Source organism: Diuraphis noxia, unplaced genomic scaffold (genome assembly GCF_037042655.1).
Source record: "Diuraphis noxia isolate RWA-SAM2 unplaced genomic scaffold, SU_Dnox_SAM2 contig0003, whole genome shotgun sequence".
NCBI classification, from domain to species: Eukaryota; Metazoa; Arthropoda; class Insecta; order Hemiptera; family Aphididae; genus Diuraphis; species Diuraphis noxia.
In genome coordinates this window covers 54,683,679-54,704,015 of record NW_028301713.1, presented here as the reverse complement: position 1 = coordinate 54,704,015, position 20,337 = coordinate 54,683,679, and the positions used below count along the sequence as shown (strand labels likewise).

At 29.4% G+C, this 20,337-nt stretch overlaps 2 protein-coding genes across 2 annotated transcripts in view; both read right to left on the bottom strand.

Moving 5' to 3' along the window:
* Positions 1 to 15,931, bottom strand: part of ChAT (Choline acetyltransferase) — a 61,717-nt gene extending 45,786 nt beyond the window's left edge. Inside the window, exon 1 of the mRNA XM_089221915.1 lies at positions 15,796 to 15,931. The gene's annotated coding sequence lies outside the window, so the exon portion shown is untranslated. The remainder of the gene's footprint in view (positions 1 to 15,795) is intronic.
* On the bottom strand, positions 2,795 to 15,936 carry VAChT (Vesicular acetylcholine transporter). The gene is made up of 2 exons (XM_015510004.2): positions 15,796 to 15,936; positions 2,795 to 7,038 (listed from the first exon to the last, which is right to left on the bottom strand). The coding sequence occupies exon 2, from the start codon at positions 6,959 to 6,961 to the stop codon at positions 5,327 to 5,329; it is 1,635 nt and encodes a 544-aa protein (XP_015365490.1). The 5' UTR covers positions 6,962 to 7,038; positions 15,796 to 15,936; the 3' UTR covers positions 2,795 to 5,326.
* Between the last annotated feature and the right edge of the window lie 4,401 nt (positions 15,937 to 20,337).

Sequence of the window (20,337 nt, the reverse complement as noted above, 5' to 3'; positions counted from 1 at the left end):
AAATTGTACAGACTTTTGAACTTGCACCGAATGAATTTAGGGTGGATTTTACTTTTTTTTGACTAAACTTGTACAAAATAGTCCGATCTTCCCCCTCTGCCGAGTCCAAAGTAAAATGAAACCTCTTCAGTTTTGACTTTCCAAGGTTGCCCAAGCCGTGTCCAATTCCACAAAGAAACTAACCCTTTTGCGCAACCATATATCGTCGAGATACGTACTTAACGGTTGTACATTAAATCATATTACATTTTAAATGTACCTATGTAGTTTGCATATCAAAATGTTTGGTATACAGTATTTGAACAATTTAACAACACAAATAATATGCATATCAGATATAAGTTTAAGAGAAGAAGTATTTTAGTATACTAAAATATAATATTATTTATTTAACAACATATATTTTACATTGTAAAATATTATAATTTGGAAAAAGTGTTTAATATCAAATACAACAGTAAGTCAGTAAAACAGGAAATACCTAGGTACCTACGTAATATTTTAACTGTTGATGACGAGAAATAACAATCAGCTGTGGTAACAAAAATACCTAATATTATCATACCATCTCAACTGAGAAAACAAATATATTTGTATTTGATTAGTTGCTTAAATGGTTTGTTTACTAATTAAGTGAATTATAATAAATTTGGTCATAGAACAAAATCTTAAGGAAAAAAAGATTGTAATGTTTACAAGCCAAGCGTATAAACTCCATAAAATACACTTTTTAAGACAAATAAGACATTAAGAGGTTGTAATCTAAAAATATCTCAATTATTTTTTCAGCATATTTTGAATTTATTTTCTTACAATCAAAATTAGGTATTTAACACATATAAAAAAAATCAGTGTCTCTTTCGCATAGAAAGTAGATTTTTAAAAGTGGAGAAGCTTTGCTTCTGAACGCTTCGTATAACCTATCGTTCTTGTCCCTGCATCATACCAACATTACCAACTATATAACACACTTAAAATGAGCAACTAATCCAATTATAATCACTTTGTTTTGCACCACATCTTATAATAGTAATAATTTATAACTGAGTTAGTTTAAACCTATTAGTTATAATTAATTATTAATCACAACGAGTTAAACAAAATTATACAGAAACATCTGCTGAATAAAAGTGGTATTTAAATACCTAAATTTTCTCTAGTATATTAAAATTATGTCTACATCATTTAAATCTTTTGAAAAACTATATTAAATTGGGAAATTTGTTTAAGTTTATTGAGAGTAACATACTACAGTGAAACCTCCTTTAACGGACACCTCCAAATAACGGATGGAATTTTGGGAACGGTGAAATATGTACTCACTGTATTTCCCCTCTTAATAGCGGACACCTCCAAATAGCGGACGACGTTTAGGCGACCGAGAGTGTCCGGTATTTAGAGGTTTCACTGTATATGGTATTAATAAATAATAAACTTTGTAACGATATAAATTCTGACCTTCAGGAGTTATAAATTAATAATAATTGACGTTGAAATAAGTTATTATATTAAATTTCATATTTTGCACAATAGTACACTACTTTTATAAAATCATTATTAATTAATAATGCTTTTATAATAATAAACAGACGATATTATTTATCAATCAAAACATCGACGTTGTTTTAGAAATATTTTTATGTGCAATCATTTTGTCCAGATATTTTTATTCATACTTAAAATTACAACTCATAGGTTTGCAAAAGTGTTCGTTAACGCATTGTAATAAAGAATACAGCATACTAAACCTACATATAGTTGAAGTGGAGTGGCATTCGAAAAACGATCGAATCTGTTAAAATATTCAAAAGGACTGACGGCAACGCTGTTAAGCTTTTCTTTAGGGATGTTTGTTGTGCAAGGGACATGCATATTTAATACACCGGTCAGGGGTTTATAAAGTGTATGACATGCGCGGAAAAGAAGGCTACAAAAATACTATCATAATAATTCATAACGATATAATTTTTATAATGGAATATCCACGTATGTATTATTACTAGTAGCTAGTATTCAATAAAATTAAAAATAACAGTTGTCTAATACGTTATACAAAGTAATTAATCGATTATTAAATGCAAAATTCAAAACATTTAATTACCAGAGTAAATATTTCAAAAATATGAAATATAATGTGTATAACTACCGCAGGTAACACAATATGTCAATCAATGACAAATTTTAATTATGTTTTAAAGATTGATTTTAATTATTTTAACTTATTATAATATTGATATGCAATTGATTACTTTTATAAATAATTTTAATCCATCTGTCATAGACGTCTCTAGTCGCCATAATTATACAAAATATATTAAGTTTTCCATGCGATTATCGAATATAAATATTCCCATGATATTTCATTAAACAACTACTAATTATTTAATTAATTGATGCACACTGGAGTAATTCACATATGTAAAATATAATATAATAATTTAATTATATTATATTATTATGTGAAATTACGATTATATATTATAAATGTACTCATTATTGTAATTTCTGAATAATCTATGAAAAAATTGAACATTGCCAAACAACATACTTACTTGAAAATATTAAACACCTTATGGCTTATTATACTAAAATACCATTTTCGATTCTGAGTTCAACTAGAAGTGTATTCGTTATACTATATTATGTGTGTTTTACTTTTTAATAGTATTTCATTACCTACGGCCTTTATTTAATCATTTACTATTTTTAGGAAACTTATTAGGAGATTATTATAGTTATTTTAAATGTATTTTATCAAAATAAATAATTCGAATAATTTAACACTAAAAACCAATTTTTTTTATGTAATATAATGTTTTATTCAGGTCATATAACAATATAAAATCATGATCAAAAAAACATTTTAATGGCTGACTAAATTTTTACGAAACAAGCTTTTTGTAATCTACTGCTACTTACCTATTTTAACATTCTAACCTCTAAGATTATAACTTATAACAGTAAACAAGTATAATAATTGTAATAACTGTTATTTTTATTAAATTACAATAATGACATGGTTATAAATTTCAACAAGATTAAATAACAACTAGATAATAATAATATTATTCATACAAAGAAGTGTATTAGTAATCTATAAACATACCTTTAGTACTTTACCATAATATTTACAATCGTATTTTTTAATGAAAACAAATTAGTTATTTTCGTTAAAAATTATGATTTATTTTATCTAACATGTTTAGACTAATGGAAAACAGAGTAGTCCTATATAATAAATAAATACAATTGTTTAGTGTTTTCTTAAATATATTATTTTACATAATTGTTTTCATTAATATATTTTAACATTAAACATAATGAAACAATAATAATAAAAAGAACAAGAAGGACTTAATAGTATTTTTTATAATTTAATAAAAATAATAAAAACTGATGCAATTGGTAACAACTTAATAAGTTTGATGTTCAATCAATCAAGCAACTTACGAAAAATTAATTTCAAGAATTTAATTTCATAAAAACACATTGATATTATAATATTAGTTCATTTTTTTAACAACACTTACTGCAATATTCTACGTTTCTATGCAATAAAATAGATTTATAATTACGAAACGGACATAGATAGGTGAATAGCTAAAGCCATCGATTAAAGTACCTATATTATTTTTTAAATTGTTTACAAGGTAAAGACAAAAAAAATATATAAATATTTTATAGAATGTGAAATCATAGTTCACTGTAAATGTTAATATATTCTAAGTAAACGTTAATCTATACATAATTATACTTAATATTAGTTGTTCTTAACATTTAATCCTTAAAATATAATTTTTAACTAACAATAATTTCGACCAATGATATGTATCGAATTTGGTTTATGATATGTATGAACTTGGTTGCTTACACGATTAAGTGTAAATATTATTATAATAATAATATTAAAATGTAAATAACGTAAAAAATAAATAATAAAAATAAACATTTTTGTACATGTTTATTATTAGTAATTAGTATTGCTAATTTATGTACAACTTAGAATTTAATGATATGTGTTGATATGATTGGTTACCCCTTAAGATAATTATTTAATATCTACTTATATACTAATGAACTAATATAGTGTAGTAATATAATAAATAATAATTGATACTTGAAAATGTTTAAGGCATATAAGTAGTAAGTAGTCTATACCGATTGAATTTAATAGATTTCATACTATATAATACGTGTAGCTAACGTAACAAGCTCGACTTTTCACATGGATATGTAATTAGAAATTTTATAATTTTGTTTGTGTATTTATATCAATTTTACAAGTTGAAACTCTTAAAATTTAATTTCTGTTGATATGTTTGGGTAATTATTGAGCATTATGGAAGTACGAAATGTTTATTATTTTTATATACATACTTTAGTGCTTTAAATATTTTATACTGAAAAGTAATAGATTATATTTGATTAATTTTCATAGTTCTGCTTCTTAATGTTCTTAACAGTGTTATCACAAATATTATTAGAACTATGAAAAATAAGAAAATATTTATGAAAATTTTTATTATTGGCTGTTGGATATTGGATATAGATAATTGGTAAATATTAAAATCTAAATAATTTAACTTAACGGAAAATTATATGATAATTGTTAATTGTTAATATTTTATGTTTCTCGACAGTATAATTTATTCAATGCAGATATTGCTATAAAGGTAATATAATGTTGATTTTAAATAACCATTGTTTACACAATACAAAGTTAATCAACACTGGATTTAAATAAAATACTGTACTAGGTAATATCTAAAAAGTTTCATCATTATATTAAACAATATAAGGATAATAAATTGATGGCGAATTGGTGTTTCAATAAAAATGAATTAGATAATATAGAATGTCTTCAATTTTCTAGGTCAATTTTAGAATGCTATTTATACTTAATAAAATATGATCCAAAATTAAATTTAGTTATTTAATATGAGAATTATGATCTAAAATCGTAAAAAGTATGATATATTCAAATATATTGAATATCAGTTATAATAAGAATTATAGTTAGTAATATAATTATTAATAAAGTTATAATATTATTAATATTCATATTTCTCATTAGCACTCAATCAATATTTCATTAGGTACCAAAAACAAATAAGGAACGATATAGAGCATATACCATAATGGATTATTCACACCATTAATTTTGAACATGACTTCTACACGATATAATATTGCTTAGTCTACACATATAATTTGTATTAAGTCTTTTTTTTCCCGAGAAACTAATCATTTAAAAACGGTAATGTATAATACTAAGCATCTCAATTTCTATTTTAATACAGAACAACAGTTTCCTCTATTAAGCATTTCAATACTGTTGCCTAAATGGATTCCTATCCTGTGCTGGTTGAGATGACCTTCTAAAAGGATTGGTGTCTTGAGATTGATGGAATGTGGCATTTTCGTTTTCAATCGCTACATGGCCATCCATGTCAGTTTCTGAGTGTCCTTCTATTCTACTATACTCACTATTAACTGGTATGGGTTGTTCTTGCATGGCATATGTTTGGTATTCTTTATCTGGAGGGTCAGACATGAGAATATTTGCCTCATTCTGAAATGGCTTGAAGTCATATATATTTCTGAGCCTCATTAATGCTGGAGCGTATGCCAAATTAGAAACAGCTATGATAATATTCAGCCAAGTGAACCCGATCATTTCCACTACTTCACCAGCCACTATAGGACCAATGGCATAAGCTAATGAGTATGAAATATCGGCAATTGCGTAAATGCTACCATAAACTGAAACATATCGGACGTCTACAATGTATCCAAGGGTTGGCAATATAGCTGTATCCACTAACGCAATTCCGAAACATATAATGCAGATAGGAATCATCAGGACTTTGTATGAAGTTGAAAAAGGAATTATCAAGCAACTGAGGCCTTCGAGAGATAGTCCAACAGCAACCATAAGCCATTGATAGTTTGGAAACAATTTTGATAGCTTTACTGTCAGTATTACACCAAAGACGTGTGGGAAAAATGCGGGCAGCCATATCATCCCCATTTTCCAGTTATCATGAGTAATGTGATCTTCCATCCAGAGGGATATAGTAGGTTCTAGAAATGCAAGTGCAACGTTTGACATCATCAAGGCTCCGGAGCATACAGCAATATAGGGGTCCATAAAGAGTTTCCATATGGGTATGGTTGGAACTTTTTTCAAATGTTTTTGTTCTTTGAGTTGTTGTTTTATGGGTTTCATAACAAGGAGCAGCATTAATCCATCAACAAGGCAAACAAATGCTAGAATAAGGAATGGAATTTCTTTACCCGCAAATTGATATAAAGCGCCCCCAAAAGGCGGTGCTACTAGACAACCAAAACTGATGAACGCTAATGCGATCCCTAATGCTTGAGCTCTTTCATTTTCCTCGGTAAATCGATCAGCTATCATTGCTAAGCCAGACGTATCAGCAAACGCAGATCCAACTCCCTGAAGACTTCTAGCTATGAAAAGGACGGAATAACTTCTTCCGCATGCAAATATCGAGGTGGATAGGAACATAATGGATAATCCAATCATCATTGGTATATCATATCCAATCCTATCAATTAGAGCACCAGAAAATGGATTCACCATGAGTTGCACGATTGCTTTGGATGCAAATAATACTCCAGTTGCTGAATCTTGTCCGTGGTGGGATGGCGGGGTGATTGGATCATCCGTAAAGTTTACAGCCGCGGGGATTTCACTGAATGAATCAACGTACCTCAAATAATCTGGTATGATTGGCACAATTACCATGTATAACATGTTGTCCAACAACAATGCTATAGACACGATAACTAGGATCAGTCTTCTTTGAATAACTGGTTCTTGAATCTTTTCCCATAGTATTTCCTTTAACTCGTTGACTTCTAAATTAATAAGTGGCACTTGGAACGTGCCCACAGCGCTCCAACACCGAGATAATGGATTCCCTGATGGTTCCATGATGAATTTTCTGATATCACATTACATGACTTCCCCCGATGAAACGATGATGGAACTCACCATGATTGATTCCAAACCTTCAACAAAAAGATACAAAATAATTGTGTTAGAAAATTAATGTAAAACAATAGATGAAAAATAATGAGTGTATCTCATTGCAAAGGTATGAAATCCATCATGGAAAGTTCTTCAACAATATAAACAACATTAATGCATTAAATAAATATGGAATCTGCACCTTTGCTGTGAGAAAAGCTTTAAAGAAAAAATAATTTAAATAAATAATTTAGAAAACGTACATTTTACTTTGTTAATATAATTTACAATTATTAATTGTTACACTTAGTAATATAAATATGTTTCTTAATTTTCTTATTTCTTTATTAAATCACATAAATAGATACTTGCAGTTTAAACATAACAATACCATTTGAAGATATTGTTATTAATGTTTAACACCAGGCTAGTGTAAAAGACGTGATAATTACAGATGCCACATACTCCGGAGGGGTTAGGTTTATTTAATGTTACAAAGCTGTCAATGGAAGGGACTGTCAATTGCACGCGTAACCTCGCGGCACAAACGATTCTCTTTTACATTTTGAAAATGAATTACATAGCTGCTATCGTAATGAACAAACCCAACTACCTACCCTTTATAATTGAGTTATGTTATGTGAAATATAAATCTTCTTTAGCTATGTTTAACACTATTTTTTTTTTATTCAAACAATTTTACCTACAACGGGTATTTATTGCTGAAAAAAAAAATATTTTTAATTAACTTATCTAAAATAAGTACTGAATAATTTTTATAAACAATATTGATTTAAAATAAAATTTATTTTTATACGATACTATTATATATATTATTAATAATTAGGAAAAAAGAATGTTAAATAAAGTATAAGTTATCACTTTATCAGTATATTTACGTTTAGTCATCATTTCCCTCAACAGTGATTTTCGTGTTTGTTTTGGTCCCCCACAAACATTTTAGAAAAATTTATAAAGACATTCACTATAGTCACTACCCTGTCTCATTATTTTTAATGATGCAATTTGCTAATTAACCGGTCACCATATACATTGGAAGGGAGCGACCCTCCTATGTATATTGTTCATTTTATAGGGTTCGGTTGTCGATAATGTACGTGTTTCTTCGCTTGATGCAGATTCGTTTGACATAAAGAAAAAAAACATCAATGACTTTATACATACAAAATAGTTCAGTAAAGAGAAAACAATTTATTCTTAGAGTTACCAACAGGTAACAATTATTTAAATTGGTGAATTTTTATGGTGCTTGGTAGGAACTCACATCTATTTTAGTTTTAATAACCTGTAAGTAATAATAAATAGATGGATATTGTACATACATTTTTATTGATGCACTGTGATGTATAAATTTAACATTGAAAAACATCATAGGTATGTAATCAAAAAAATTAGTTGAATTTGAATTAAATTTAAAATCTTATTTAAAAATGTGTTATTTAAATTTCAAGTTTACAACATTGACAATATTGTCAATCATGGTAATGTAAATTATTGTTGCATAAATTAAATTTGTATTACCTAGTAAATAAGCACATCCAATTATTATTATTTTTTTTTATTTTTATGAAGAACTTGAATTATACTATAATTTAAACGAAAACCCTGTAGTCACTACAGTTAATTTAAATTTCTTCATTTAAAATTAAATATTTATTCAACATATTTAGCATATTTTAGTTAAAGTTTAACATACCTAGTCAATACTAATTTAAAAGATTTACTTTTATTATTGAATCATTATAATAATTTAATATTTAAATTTACATGTGTTTAGATTTATATTACATGCAATTGTAAGATGAAATTGTTATTTTAAATTATACATTTAAAGCATATCTTAATAAATCTAAAACTACCGTCAATATAATTAAACAATAGGTACATTTGTAATACATACCTATTCATTATAATTAATACGATTTGTTTTAAGATTGTTGGTGTTGAAATATATTGTACAATGTACGGTAAGTATTTAAATTAAGTAAAACGTCAATATCATAAAATTGTTTTCACATAGTAAAAATAATTTAGTAAATGTTAATTACATTTTTCCTAACCTTGAAACTGCATAATTGAATCGTGCAAAAAAAATACGTACCGATAAGTTTATAAATTGAAATAAAAAATAAAAATAATAATTGAATTTACCTATGAAAATATGAAATAAATTAAAAGTTGTTACGCTCATATAGTTTTAAGAAAAAAACAATTTTTTCTCTATTTAAATTTACTGGTTTGGAAAATTTGTTTATGCGGTTTCTGAAAGGGGTAGCTTATTTTTAACGTGGCGGAAAATATATTTTTAACCGTGCGCACCTAAGTAAATTTGATCACGTTTCAAAAATCCGGTGTCCTCCTGAAATTAAATCAACTAGGTACTTCGCTTTTATAACAAAAAGACAGGATTTTATTTTTTTTATAAAAAAATGACTGTCAATTTTTATTTCGTTTCGTATAGATTTATTTCGTACCAAAAATATTAATATAATTTAAAATTTTTTTTCAGTAAATCTGCAGGACAACTGTTATTGCTCAAAAAATTATGTGAGTAATTATAATTTTTTTTTTTTTAACAAATTAATGAAGATAATATTCTAAACGTATTATTTTGAATTACATACGACAGGTATATACAGTTATTTGTTCAAATTGAGTTTTATAAACGTATCCGAATAAAAGCTTCCATTTACTTGTAAAAACGAGTTGGGATATAATAAATAACTATTATAATTTCGAAACATAAAATATACAATTACAATTAATTGTACTTTTTTTTTTATAAATGTTAAGGATTAATGTTAAATGAATAATTGAACATTACAACTATAAGTTATAACTAATTCATTGAAGGTATAGCTTTGAATTGCAAATATCAAATGTTTGGGTGGAAATCGTTTTTAAGGATATATAATAAATAAATATAGGCTAATAAACATTGTATTTGAAGCCTTTAATTAATAATAAAAAAAAAAAAAAAAAAACAATTTAAATTATATTAAGTATTACCTAGAAGGTTCTTTATTATTTGATGCATGTTTGATATACTATTTTTCATGAAAATTAAGTGAATTATTATAGATTAAATTACAATTCCAAAAAATTAATAAATATAACCCGTACGTCCCTCTACGTTACTTGGTTAAATATCACTAACATTTAATAGTTATATTTAATACATAATATAACTTATAGTTACTTATATATAAATATATATTGTATTTACACAAAATTGTAGAGATAATCAATATTAATTAGCTAGTGTGAATTCTGAATAACATGTCAATTTGTGTTATCGTTAATACTTTGTTTCAGCCATTACACTGTTAGACAAATAGGTATTCCATGTGATTACTCGAAAAGTGGACATTAAATTAAAACTGTATTTTTTAATATTTTAATATTGACATAGGTTTTTTATCAAGAATAATTAATAAACGATAACTTTAAATTATTAAATCTAATATCTATAAAAACAACATTATTTACAATTCAGCAGCTCAAAAAACAAAATAATATTGCAAGCTCACGTCAGATGATGCATATGGGAAAATTAAATACAATTTTTAAATACTTTTACTATATTTTTCGAAAAATTAAATAGAGGTATTTATTATATAGTCTTTAGTAAGAGTTTGATTCCGTTGATAAATATAAGCATTTACAATGTTACAATAACGACTACCACAATACCTAATCATTATATTTTAGAATATTATTAAATTATTGTTATATATATATATATTTTAGATGTCTACATAATATTATAATAATAATACAACGATAATTATCAAGTAAAAGTAAAACTCAATAAAATATCCAGACTGTGATTTGTGTGCTGTATATTATGTTTAATATTTCTTTGTAAACTACTTTTATATATCAAAAAAATAATTAAAACTGGCATAACTATTTGGCATTTAGGTGCTTTCTCTGCGATGACGACAAATTCCGTTCAAAAGTATTCGAATGAAAATTTATATAGGTACGTTATGTATATAAATGGTTGACGTCTTGTCCGATATAATGCATTTTTAGACGTGCACATCATATAGTTTCGATCGATATATCGGTAAATATTTTTTATCATAACCAAATTCCGGCTGTAGGTTCGTGAAATTACTATGACTTGATTGCAGCACCGACGGGATTCTCTTTTAATTTGTACATCAATCGGATCGAAGTGGCTATACTATCATAACTACTATTACTATTACTTAGGTGCATCTAATCGACCCTGATACGGCTCGTCATTATTATAATATCCAAAATACGTCCGCAAGAGAGCGTCGCCTGTTCGTTATATTATAGGCTTTGTACATAAAATATATATTATATCGTCGTTGCATGTCCAATTTTTCGAAACGATGTCGTGACCGTGCGCACTTAAAGTTTTCCTCAGTCTTTTCCGCCTCGTTATTCCCTTCACAGCGGTTATAGTGTGTGTATGTCACGTGCGTGTATGTGTGTGAGTGCGTTTCGTATATGACAATTGCATTTTACAGCCAATTCTCGCCTCACGAAGACCAAACCTCGTAAGTCGGTCGTCGTCATCGTGGCGTAAAATATCTTTGGAATACTTCGGCGTGTATGCCTAATAATTTGATAAGCTGAACGACCATAAATATTTGTTATTATATTGGGGTGGAGTGATCGTCACGGTTTGGTTTTCGAACAGACGGAAACGCGAGCATCGCTGCCGGAAGAACTTTTCATCCTTGTCTATATATGTTGAGTATCGTAAGCTCTCGCGAGTCATGACGCGCGGTATATATGGTAGGTGGGATATGGAACGAGAGAGGGTTAAGTGTAGGCGACTGGTGCCACCAATGGTACAGGACCTGTGTATTGTAGAATAATAATTAGGTATAGTAATAATATACATCTAAGCGAAAACGACAGCATAAAACCACCACGATGGACGAGACGAGCACCGAGCTCCGGACTCTGGGAACAAAGAACCGACATAATGTAACAGCGCGCGGTTCCCGAGGGCTCTTATTGCGATTTCCTCGAAATCTAAAAAAAAAAAAACAAAACTAAAGAAAGAAAATTATCGTTAGAGGGGTTGACTTGCATGCACGACGCACACAACTGGGGCGGCGACCGGCAGCGGGTGCTCACAGGAAGTAATTGAGTTTGCCGAGGGCTGATGTCCGCGGGCGGCGGTGGTGAGATACTAGCGAGAAAAAGCCGCCACAACTGCTATAGGCCTTTTGTTTCGAAAGCCAAATGCAAACGCGGTCTCGGTTGTGTTTTCTACCTCCCCCTATTTATATATATATATGTGTATAATAATATACGTATGCCCGTCACGGTGGGATCAGAAATTAGGTTACTTTTTTTCTTTATTCTCCCCCACAACAAAAAACCCATCTAACTGGCTGCGTACACAGCCCGATGATAATGGTAAATATATATATATATATATATATTATATTTATATTGTATTGATGAGTCTGGGCATGTTCATGTTCTTACGGGATTTACACGCAAAAGATTTGTCAACTAAATTTGAGCCTTTAAAAGCCAATTAAAAAAGCACGCCTTGTGTGGAAGTCTCTAACTTGCTAACTTGACTCTAAAAACGTGAAATTTTTCAAATTCGACTTTAAGGTGTAATGGTTATTGGTTTTGAAACCTATAAACACATTATATATATGTATTATTTTTCGTTGATTTAAGAAAAAAATTATAGGTAAAGCCGATTGTTGATACAACTCTTTATCGCGGATTATATAAATTGTTTGAATTAATTTTTGAAGGTTGTGGATAAATTGATTAAAATTTCTGTACAACTATTGGTATGTAATATATAGAAAACAACGACATTATTGTTTTAATTTTACAACTAATAAAATATACGATTTCTATCACAATCACTGCTTACAGTTAATTGGTCAGCATTTTGCCAAAATTATTACCTAATATGATTTTTCAAACTACTAAGTACTTACACAAATATAATTGATCATCATAATCGTTATAATAGATAATATTGTTTTATGTTATATGATTGACGTATGAAAATTATTTAAAAGTATAAGTTTCAAATCTATTATACATATGGAATCAATCTATTAACTGTAAAAATTGAGTTAATTATAATCGAAAACATTTTAAAGTTTAACATAACAACTATTAAAATTTTGATTCTCTAGTCTCCAAGTAAAAATTTCTTTTTTTTTTTTTATTTTAAAATGTTTAGAGATTAAGACTTTATAAAATATTGTTTTAATACTTAATGATAAATAAATTATTTAGAGTTCTTAATGAATTAAGATTTATAATACTGATTCTACATTATTTATTTTAAAATAATGGCTATATGTTCAGTTCAATTCTTTTGATAGTTTCTTGTAAGCTATTATTGTTAAGTGTTTACTTTTTTCTTTAAAAAACGCTATCTTGTCGACGCTGAACAATGTTTGGTCTCGAAAACATTGCACTGCTTATTAAATAAAACACATTTTCTGTGAATAAATTTGGTCACTCAATAAAATTTGGTATCTTTAATAAATATCTAAGGCTGACAAATTTGAAAGGTTTTAATTGCATTTTTTTTTTGCAATGATTTTTTACATTGGCGTTTAAATTAAACCTTCTTGAATAAATTTTCATATTTTTTTTTATTTAATTTGAAATAAACCCACTAAAAAATATCTTAAAAGCATTTCAAAAAATAGCATTCATAAAAACCTAGAAGTATTTAACTAGGTATTCATAAAATCTAACTACGGTTATGAATGTAGAAATAACTGAGATAATTTTTTTTCGATAAGATGTGAAATAAGAAATTAATTGCCTATCCTTTACTCCTTATAAACTCAATAAATTAATTTCGTTTAAATATTATAATGATGGAATTTTATACTGCTAGTATATTATACTCTGTATTTCACAAAGCATAGGAATCAAACAGTTAACATATTATAAGTAAATATAGTTCAAACAGAGCATAATAATTTCTTATAAAATGATATTAATAATATGTTGAATATTACATGTAAACCATACCTTATTATTAATTTTATAATATTTCATGCAAAAGTTATTCAGTAAATTATATGGTGACAAATTCAAGTGGTGACATCTATTGTGTAAGAGATTAATTAATTTTGAAAATTATAATTTGATATTGTCATAGGCAGAAATGTAGGTACAGCATTTATCTCCTTGACTAGACCACATAAGTAGGATCTAAAATGGTGACCAAGGCAGAAGTGATTTTATAGAGTTTGTACCTTGACGCCACCCAAAATCAGATTTTGTGAAAAACTTAGAATATCTTCAAGAGTAATTAAATACACATATTTGATTATTATTTGTATACAATATTTATTGAATTTCAACTGAAGTCGAACTGAACATATTCAAACAACGGTTAGTATTGGTGACATGCATCAATAAATTATAATCATAACTCATAATATTAAACTATTTCGTAATAAAGCAATTTAATGAATAAAAATGTGTAGGATAATAAAAGACGTAAACCTTGTACAGTCGTACCTACTGTATAATATTACCTATATTATTATATAGGTTTTGATGTCATAAAATCAAAATTTAATGAAACTTTTGTCACCTACCTCGATCTATCATTATTCGTTAATGTACGTGCATCAGCTTAAACGTTAAATACGGCTAACAATCGTTTGACATGATAAATGGTAAATATTTGTCCTATACAGTCAAATTTAAATAACCAAATATACCATAATAACCATAAGATTTCATTCGAGTACTGTAACGATGCAATCCAAAAACAATATTTCCAGCATAATATCATTGTGTGATAGTAAATTGTATGGTATTCACTGATCCACTTATAGGTAGGTACCTATAACATAATATCAATCGCTGCAAATGTCTAATACACCTAACCTTATTGTAGGTAAGAATACAGCAATTAATGCGTATTATATTATGTACAGATAATATTATAATTGTCGCGGTCATCGCCGAGATGTCTCCCGTGGTATAGGCAAAATCCATTCTAACAAATACAGAGTGGACAATAAATGGTGATGTAGTAAACTGCCATTGGCGGAAATCAATAGACATTTCTGGAGGGGCGGCTATATTAACTAAAAAAAAAACTATATTCAAATAAAATCACATTTCAAATGAAACCTGACAAAATTTTTTTTTTTTTTGGGGGGGGGGGGGTGGGGCTATTACAAAATTTGGGGGAGCTAAGCCCCCTAGCCCCCTAATTTCCACCTACGTAAACTGCTATGGTATATTATTCTGCAGCACAGTCTTCTATAATATGGTATAAATCATAAAATCATATAACCACGATCTGCCGAGGTCGTCCAAACTAGGAGCCAAAAAGACATAAAATACTTCGAGTTTCGTGTTCAAAATCGGGCAACGTTTTTTTTCGGGTTACACGGTGTTACAAATTTACGAGCAGCCAACTGGGTTCGAACCAAAGTCTTTGACTTAGAACTGCTGACGATTATGTGCCCCATGTAATTATCCAATGAACTTAATCAAAACTCATCTTTGCTCACTATATATACCTACTACGTTTTATGCCATGCGTGTTCCACATTAAGAGAGTTGGCTTGAATTACGTTTTACGACAACTCACCCTCATGGTACGATCATATACGTTTAGTATGTATACTTACTAGTCACTACTTATAAATAGATACTTATCTTGGATACGTTTGCTCATATCAAATAATAATAACAGTAACGGTGGTGATAAAATATTATGGCGACTTTGCAGTGTAATATTATAAATATGTTATAGCAATGCTCACCCAGAACCGAATTAGCAGCCGGACCCGCGGACGAGTTCCAGAAGCCCCTGATGGTAGTGGCCAACTTCTGTGGCGACGCCGTGACGGACGCTACGATTGCAGCGTGCAGTTTGCTGCCGGTTGTACCGCCGTCTTCCGTCGCAGCCGGTCCGACCTGGTCGGCCGTCGCGCGCGTCGCGTCCGTATCCACCTTGACCGAGCGCCGACTATGCGTACCGACCACGCCGCGACTTCCTGTGTAACCACACGCGCGCGATCACCAACTTCCGGTGCACATCACGACGATGACCGCGGACGGTGACGACGCGGAACGATGCGATGCACTCCGGATCTCGAAGCGAAGATCGCGATCGAGTCCCGCGCGGTGGTGGCTGAGGTTGCGAGTAGTGGTCGATCGGGTGATGCGTATGCAGTTATGGGAGAGGGTGTGTGGGCGCTGACGCTTCTGGAATGGCGGGGGGGGAGGGTAATGTATATATGAATATATATTAAAACGAAGGCAGTCGTACGCGATATTCTTGTTTTTGTGGTTATGGTGTGGTGGTGGTGATGATGGTGGTGCTGGCGTTGTGTTACGCTACGGTGATGGACATACGAAACGCGGCGCGACTGTGGCTGGTGATCGAGCTCGGGCGCGTGACGGACGCTCAGTGCGACCGGCAGGTCCCTTCGAACGCCGCCAGCGCCGAATCCGCTCGTGGGCGTGTCTGGGGTATCCGCGCTCCGCCCGGGCACCGCCTCGATATGCGCGGGTCGCCCTCGACACCCGTGTCCCGACGTCCCGGTGCCAGCGTTCGCGCGCGCGCGTGCCATCGCAGCTAGTGGGTATCTGGGTCAATGTGGCCCGGCGGCTCTTCGCAGGTCCACCTCGCCACACCCCACCGAAGACGTATATGCAAATTAAGACCGGTGACTGACTATCACTACACTTTTCTGCGGGTGCCGGGTGTATTGTAGGTACGCGCTTATACGAGTAATATAATATAATAGGTACCTATAGGTGTCTATATATTATATAGCTTGTGAGGTTATCACAGCGACCGCGGAAAACACGCGTGTGTAAAAAAAAAAGATTGACGAACGAGTGGAAATGAAAACTTGGTAAAAGAATAGAAACACCATCATGTATATAACACTGTAGGGATTGTGCAGTATACTCGTAAAACAGACGACTTTAATGGTGTTGTTACGATTTTAGAGTCTGGCGCTATATAACAGCGGAACGCGTATAACAGCTATATTACATATTATATAAACTATAATATTGTTCTCGGTACGGAGCAACAACGATATACCATATACACGTCTGCGCCGTTGTATAAGGTGTATAACACAACTATAGTCTATAGTACAAGAATAGTACCTATATTGTATATAATATGATACGTACACGGTATACGACGTAGCGTGTTCAATGTAACATGTTTTTTATGTATACAGACATACAGTATTATATATTATGTTTCATGACATACATTTGGTGCTATGGTGGTGTACTGCTGTTTTGTATTACTATGGCGACGCAAAAATATATTAATATATTGACTCGTTAGCTGTGCATTACAATATTATATTCGTAATTCTGATATTGCACGTTTGAATATAATATTTATTTTGTATTAAATTAAATTATTATTGAAAATTACGTAATTTGTGACTTGGAAATAATTTTGCGATCGATTTTTTTAACTTAATGCGTGTTACATAAATTTACACAATTTACGATAGTTTAATGAGCTATAGGTACTCTGAGCCAGTTAAAAAAGAATTTTCTAGGAACGACAAATGCCCGTATTTCAAATATTAAAATTCTGCAATTTCGTTTGAATATAACTTTTTAAATAACATTAAGCTTATACTAAGTTTGACTTTAAAGCACATATATTTACATGTTAAATCATCATGCTGAAATCAAATTAAATAATTTTTTAATAAAAATCAATTTTTCATTATACTTATGTTATAAAGACACTATAACTTATAAGTCGTAACCTCGTAGGTACCAGTAATTTATACATTTTTTAATTTATGTCGACAACATTTACGTGTAGACGTATAGTATTACTTATTGACTTATTGTCAGGGCTGGATTTAGGGGGGGGCCCACGGGGCCCAGGCCCCGGGGCCCCCACAAGATTCTATTAATAAGAGGCCCCCACAAAATGATTACCTTTTTTTTTTTCTAGTAATTTGCAAAACAATATACTATTTTTTTTTAAGTTTGAAAATTGGTGCTATTAGTGTGTGATAAAACGAATCACTAGATTGTGAGGTAATTTTTTCCATTTCTACTTAATTATAAATAGTAAATTATATTATAACTACGCAACTATACTCTGTCCAGAGAGATTGACGGTCGAGCGAGCGCCGAGCTCCTATTTCCCTCTCTTTTGGCATCGTCGTCGGACACGTGCAGCCGGTTTTGTATTTGTATATTATAAAATAACGTTGTACCTTGAACTAATGTACTAAATATTATTTAATGTATCAAATTTTTTATTGAAAATAATTTGAAGGATTTATTTTAGTTTACATTAGCATCAAATATATTTTAATAACAACTTATTTAATGGTTTTGATGTACTAATTTAAAAAAATAAAAAGAGATGACTTTAAAGGTTACTTGTACTTACTTATTAATTGTATTAACATTATATAAATCTGTATTAATTATGTTCAATAAGCAAAATTGACGTGATAAGAAATTAATAGCATGATGAGAGAATAACTCATCGGTAATATAATTTTAAAGTTTTAAAGCATGTAGATCAACTAAAAAATCTTATATTTCAATCTTGTATGGGCCCTGGGGCCCCCACAACATTAAATCCGGCCCTGCTTATTGTATAAGACACTACAATGTAAATTATAAATGCATTATACATTTCTGCAAGACTAATATTGCTTTAACTTTTAACTATAATTTTTATTTAAAAAAAATATAGTTAATAAGTATTTTATATCAGTCTCACTTTACTTATTTCATTTTACCTAGGGAAGTAATTTACTATGAAATTAAGTTTGAAAGCAATGATAATCAATCGTATTCTAAACACGATTTTAAGTTCAGTTGATGTCGAGATTACTTACGTTTCTTCAACAATTTTTGATTAGTATCGGTCGTTTTTCTTAATGTTTAGAGTTACTATTGACATAGGTGATCTAAAAATTCTCGTTTCAAAGTACCATCTCGACTTAATCTCCGATCTTATAAATTTTGCTACATATACAGCTTTTTAAACACTCTTTTATATTGTTAACCTTCTATCTGATAGTGTTTACTACAAATATAAATAAAACATATCTTGTTTTCCTGGCAATCTAAAATCTGTTATGAAATAAGAAAAACAATTTTTTTACAAAGTGAACTATATTATACATATATATATATATATAATATATTAAAGAACTATATTTACATAAGTAGTTTGTGTTATAACTTATAGCATATCACTACATACCTATACATTACACTTTATGGTTACATTTGTACATATATTAATTATTAGGTTTAAAAAAAAGTATGGGCTTCATATGTTAAAAGCAGAAACCAGTAGTGGTGTATGTATACGTTGGTGGCTATGAATATAAAATTCAAACATTGAGTATTATTTTTTTTTTCTTTTTGAAAATTAAAGAACAAAAATGTGAAAATTTTTCAAAATTGGACTATTTTTGGCTATGCGAATTATTTTTAAAATATCCATTAGCAAAATTAATTTTGCCTATTTATGTATCTTTTTAAGTAGACTTAACTTAAACTTTATGTTAAATTGAATCAAATATTCGATTTATTCGACCGGTGTGCATATTTGTTTAGTTGGCAACAGTTTCTATTATTTAGACCTATTTTGCCTTAGGTACATTTATACGTTTAAATCGATTAATAAATTACACTAATTTTCCATTCTTATACCAATAGGTATTATAGTAATCCAATAGATTTGAATAATTTACACTCATTAATTATATCAGTAATTTATTTGAGTTTCCAATTTGCTACTAACACAAATAACTTTGAAATATAATTGTACAGACGATAAATAAACTGACTATATTTATTAGATCTAAATTTGGCCTTTAAGATACATATTACACATACTACATTACAGTATATTTGCACGTTAACTTAAACCTCTGAAGTAAATATTTCATCGTTTATTTAGTCTTATTGACTATTGCTAAGATCTACTAGCCATTTATTAACTTATTATGATTCAAAGTGTATTTAAACTTTGTATGAACTTTGTTTAATATTAGGATTATTTTAAATAAACGTAGATACGTTAACACGATATTTGAACGTTTAAAAAATAATTTAGTCAAAAGTGCTTCTATATTATAATTAAAATTTATTCATGTATACGTAAGTACTCATTATTCATAAATTCATTAGTCATTAATTAAAATATGTATGTATTGTATTGAAACTAAAACAAATCTACAATGGCCACTTAAAACAAATATTTTAACTGTACTATTTTAAAATATAAATTTATTTGATTATTGTAACTACTTAAGATCGGAACTATTGGTTTTACA

Excerpts from the sequence above, each read along its gene's own strand:
- VAChT (XM_015510004.2), bottom strand. The coding sequence starts at position 6,961 with ATGGAACCATCAGGGAATCCATTATCTCGGTGTTGGAGCGCTGTGGGC.